This window comes from Pteropus alecto, unplaced genomic scaffold (assembly GCF_000325575.1).
Source record: "Pteropus alecto unplaced genomic scaffold, ASM32557v1 scaffold659, whole genome shotgun sequence".
Lineage (NCBI taxonomy): Eukaryota > Metazoa > Chordata > Mammalia > Chiroptera > Pteropodidae > Pteropus > Pteropus alecto.
In genome coordinates, this window is record NW_006442482.1 from 5,643 (window position 1) to 11,113 (window position 5,471).

At 42.9% G+C, this 5,471-nt stretch overlaps 1 protein-coding gene across 1 annotated transcript; it reads right to left on the bottom strand.

Annotated features, from left to right (window-relative positions):
- Positions 1-3,162: 3,162 nt before the first annotated feature.
- On the bottom strand, positions 3,163-4,197 carry LOC102889180 (melanoma-associated antigen B18). The gene has a single exon (XM_006920965.1). It carries the CDS (start codon positions 4,195-4,197, stop codon positions 3,163-3,165), a length of 1,035 nt encoding a protein of 344 aa, XP_006921027.1.
- Positions 4,198-5,471: the final 1,274 nt, after the last annotated feature.

The window sequence follows — 5,471 nt, forward strand, 5'->3', positions numbered from 1 at the left end:
TTCCTGCTACTTGGGAGGTCCTTTCAAATATAGGATCACATTTTATTTTCAAAAGGATCCTGTCAAATCTCAATAGGAAGGGTTCAACTTTTTCACTCGATACCTTTTTGCACTTACCTTTGAAATAAATTCCAGAGTCTCAATAGGATGAGAATGTTCTCATTCCAGTGAAGCACGGTCAAAATCTTACCTGTGAGTCCCAGCAACTCTCAGCATGACTGAGTGTGCAGGGCACTTTTACAGGTGTTAGGCACAAGGAAAAGGCAGCATTTTTCTTTGGAGCCATTACTGAGATAAGAAGCAGCAAAAGAATGGTGAACTATTTTAATCTTTACTTTTCAGAGATAGCATGGCTATTAAGAAAGCATTTTTCCCCTCTTAGAAGGACTTTGGGTTCTGAGGAATTCAGCTTCAGTAGATGTTTGCTAGACAGCGATTTCCATGGTCTTTCCTCATCTCCAATTTATGGGGGAGGCTTTGGGTGTTGACCATGTAGGTAAGCTCACTCATTGGAGTATGTGTCCAACAGCCAGTCTCAAATAACACTCCTTTAAAATCCTACTGACAATATCTGGGTTGTTTACAAAAACTTCATGTCTAATTTCATTGATATCCCAAAAACCAGTATATTCTGTAAGAAGTAAGACTCTAATCACCAGCTCATTTGGAATATACTTTGAGACTATTATAGAAATGTGGAGTGGGAGGTGGGTCTGTAGTAACCAAATATCTTAACTTCACTGTCAATGGTCCCACCAAGACTGGTGTATCTCCAAGGCACACCTGCAGGGTTGGAACATTCAAATTAAGGGGAAGGCAGGTGATTCCAGACTTCCTGTAACACAGAAAGCAGCGTGCAGTTTCTGGAAAGCACAGTGAATTGCTGGTCAGCATATGAGGTTCCAATTCGGACAGGAAGGCACACTGGGGAATCCCCAGGGGAGAAGTCCTGTAATGTAGTAATGGACTGGTATAGGACTTATGCTAGCACCAGGGCAAAGTCAGCTGTCAAGGAACCTTGGGGTGGGGGACAGGAATATCCTCAGCAAATGAAACCCACACACAATCCCCAAATTGTGCTTTATTTTCACATTTGCCTTCTTTCATCAGGATTGCTTTTAATACTTTGGCTAGAGAGTCTTATTTTTTAATTGTCTGTGATACATCTTGGAGTAGTGAGAATAAAGACTGAAGGAACAGAAAGTCGGCCATGTGAACTTGAGAAAATTACAAGTTTTTTATCTGAAAAGTATGTCTGATAAGCCCTATCTTGTAGGACTGTTGGAATATATGCAATGGATATGAAGCACTTGGCAGAGTAATTAGAAAATATTAGGAATTTAATGGATGGCAGTTATCATATATGATTTATTTTTACTTTTATTTTTTATTACAGATGATAATACCCTCCTCTCTTGGGAGAGTAATTTTTTATTAATTCAGGAGCTAGCATACAATATGCAGCTTTCTAGGACAAATAACATCAAATTTGCTCATAATGCTGCTTAGCAAGTTAAACTAAGTAAATGTTCCCCCATTTGAGGATAAGTTACTTAATTTGGATGTGGGGGAGTCTTTCTCAGTTGGATGCAACTCAGAGATCCTAGAATTTGTGTCAAGGATTGACAACTTCCCATCCAAGGTGCCTTTCCATTCAAACCATCTCAATTTTCATTCATTTCATCACCCCCGAATAAGGAGCCCTCTCTCAGAGTTTGTGAAATTACCCTCAAGATAACCTAATTAAAATATCCTTTTAATGCATTGTGATCTAATTCTCCTACCCAGTTCAGGGCAAACAGAGCCAACATAGTAACTTCTAAGCATTCTACCTCAAGGGAGTACCACCATTATTTCTCAGAAATTCCTTGAAGACTGTGCTTCAAACACCTAGATTGTGCTCTGTGTTCAACTGCACATGAGCAAAAGCAAAGAGGCACCTTCTCTTTCTGGTCCAGGAGGAGGTTTTCCTCTGATTTACTGATGATACTAAAGCAACTCTTAAGAGCAGGTTTCCATTCCAGGGTTTTGTCTTTCGACACTGAGAATAACCATCTGTCTTTCTGGCCTCTGCTCTCAAGTCCCACAGCCTCACTCAGCCTACCACCCTGCTTAAATTAATAGTATATCCCACTGAGGGACTTGTAGTTTCCCAAATTCCAAATTTCCTCAGGGAATTTATACCTTACTGTTTTCACGCAGAACCCTCCTCCTCCCACTCCTCCCAACTCCTTCCCTTCCTCTTTACCTCTTTACTCTTTACCTGTCTTTTAGGCCTTAGACGGTATTTCGCCATTTTCTCTAAATGATTACTGCTCCTTGACTGAAATTCTAAGGACAGGGGTGTTTCATTTTCCCATTTCTAACACGAGGACTTTCAAAGAGCAGATGCTCAATATTTGGGGAACAAATGAGCCAGTAAGCATGAATTCTAGTTTATAAACATTTTATTTCTTCTACATTCTTTAGTAAGCTAAGCAAATAGGTATGTAGTTATGTAGCTCCAGGTATGTAGCTTTTATTTTTATAGAACAGACTAAAATGAATAAGGGAAACCAAAAACTGAACATCCTTTACTTTTTTCCCCCCTCTATTTTTTGATCTTGATAATTTTACTGCTAAATTTCTTCACATTTTCAAGGAATGCCATGTTTTGTTGTTCTGGTTCAGTAAATATAAAAGGTTTCCCAATTTGTTTTACAAAATAATAAAACTCCTAATCTTAAATCTATTAAACAGCAATATGTGACTAAAATCTTAGATTCCGAAATTATTTAAGCCTTCTATTAAAGAATCAACATTTGAAATGTAACAAAAGAAAGAAAAGAAAAAAGAAAAAAAGTAACATAAAACTCTAAAGTTTACCATATTAAACAGGAACACAAAGATGATATACACTGTTCCTTCCAGACCCACCCCAATCTTCTCTGCTTTGAATGTTGTCTGTGCTTTTCTTCCACAAAGAAAACAATCTTCCTTAGACTTCAACATTTGAAATATAACCTAAAGCAAAGAAAAGGGGAAAAAAAGGTAAGATTTCAAGCCACCAATATACAATAGGAACACAAAGATGACATACATTTTCCAGCCCCATCCTGGCCCTCCACTATTAGAATGTTGACATACCTGTTCAACCAAAAAGTGAAGAAGTTGACTCAGACTTCACTTAGTGGGGGAGGAACTGCTAACCAAGGCCTTGGAGCGCGCCCTGGCCATGACAGCAATACGAGCCTTGGCTGCTGCTCTGGCCCGGGCTCTCTCTTCCTCATCTCGCAAAGCCTCTTCATACCAGGCTGGGAAGGCACTCGGGATGGTATCATGGATCTTGGCCAAAAACTCCAGGACTCTCATCTTGCTGGTTTCGGCGTGGGCTCTTGGGCCCCACAGGAACTCCAAGCGGGGAGGATCACTATCAGGCACCTGGCGGGACTGCAGGTACTTGAGCTGCACCAAATCTTCAGTGAGGACCTTCTTGGGATCCCCATAGATGAAGTGCTTCTTATCCGCATAGACACCCATCATATTCAGCACTTCCCAGATCTCCTCCTCGGTGGCGCAGTTGCTTTTCATGAAGATCACACCTAGCACAATCATCAGGAGGCCGGTCTTGGGCATGTTCTCTTCTTCATTCACTGATGCATCAAAAGCGATGTCTAGTTTGTTGACAAGGGCATAGCAGTGCCTAATGGGATCCACTTCCTTCAAATCAACACCAAAGGCCAGCTCCATGTGCTCAGAGGCTCTCTTGAGGATCTCATTGAAATGAACCTTGTACTTTTTGTTAACTAACTTCATCATGTCTGTCTTCATAATTGGCTCTTTGTTTTGATACTTCTGCAGCAGTAATTGCACCAACAAAACTACCTTCTTGTTTAAAGGATCTCTGTGAAAGTGCTCAGGGCTGTTTGAGGATTTTGAGCTTTCCTCATCTTGGTCGTTGGCACATTCACCTGAATTGGCACATGAAACAGCTGCAGTAGTATTAGTGGTAGACAGGGTTCCCTTAGGCTCCGTAGGAGTGCTAGGCATCTCAGCATCAGGCAGATTCTCAGGTTTGCCCCCAGAGAGACGACCGGCAGAGGTGGACTCTCCTTCCTCTGCCGCGATAGCCTGAGCGCTCGCCAGACCCTGGGTCTCATTACGGACCTGGCGGCGTTTCTCACGGGCACGAAGCTTACTCTTCTGACCTCGAGGCATAATGACACTGGTCACGGACAGCAGGCAGGAGTTCAAGCAATTAGGTTGATGAACAGGTCACCCTAGAAGACAGAGGAAGAGATGATGTGCACAGCGGCTTCAAGAAAGGCTGCCTCTGCTGGTTCCCTTAATGGTACCATTTTAGGAACTTATAAAACAGGGGCGGGAGGGACTCTCGGGACTTCTGTTCTGCGTGGGCTTGTTGCCTCAGTTCTAACTCAGGACACCAAACTTGACTCCTAACCAGTACTTTGACCCCTCTTTCTGCTGACCTGAGGCTGCCCCTTCAGACCAAGGCTTCTCATCCCACCAATCCCTTAGGTGAAAGTGAGGGCGTCTTAGGTCTAACAGCCATGTTTCAGCTGCTGGAAGTTGGCAGAGGGGTGGGGCATGTCAGGGTAGGGTGAGGCTCTGTGGGGCTACCTTAGTTCTGGGGGGAATGTGTCCCTTCAGTTCTAACAAATGTTACTTACCTTGGCACTTGTCCAATCCTCGGCCCCTTCCCTCAGCTGACGCGAGGCGCACCTCTCGTGAAGCCTCGAACTCGACAGCCGATATGGCAGCGGAGGTCAGGGGGAGCACTTCCGACCACGCCTACTTGGGCTTCTCAGAATAACCGCCTGGGTAGGGTTCTGGAGTGGGCACTCCCCCTCTGTTCTGCGGGTAGAGGAATCATGCTGAATCCCGCGGAGTCTTTCCTGACTCCAGACAGGGCCTGGGACATCTCCTTCTGGAGACCCGAGTCAGCTGGCCTTAGACCAAGGCTTTTATTTCCCTCAGAATCGCCAGTAGGAAAAAAGAGAGAACCTGAGCCTAACAGCCGTGCCTGAGATGTCGACAGTAGGACGGCATTTGCGGCCCCTTATTTTGCGGTGGGTTCTCCACTCGTCTTCACTCATTGTCTTACCTCGATGCCTTGTAAGGTGCTGGGCTACCACTCATCTGCTGATGCGGGTCCAAACTTATCAGGTAAGGCACAAATCTGTAAATAGTTTAAGGAGAACTGACATAAGTACAATATTTATGTGTACCGTGAATAAACATAGTATATTGCTCTGTTTGAGACTTTTTTAAAGTCTATCAGTAATAATTTTATATTTGCTTCCATAAAGATCATATACATTTTTGTTAGTTCTGTTTTAATCTATGTTTTGGATATTACTGCTGTTTCGAATGGTATGTTTTCCATTACACATTCTAATTAGCTATTTATTTTATGTAATAAGACTGATTTTGCTATAGTCAAGTTTCTTATACATTTAAATATTTGGCAG

Bases quoted from the DNA above. Each gene is read 5' to 3' on its own strand.
- LOC102889180 (XM_006920965.1), bottom strand. From the start codon at position 4,197: ATGCCTCGAGGTCAGAAGAGTAAGCTTCGTGCCCGTGAGAAACGCCGC.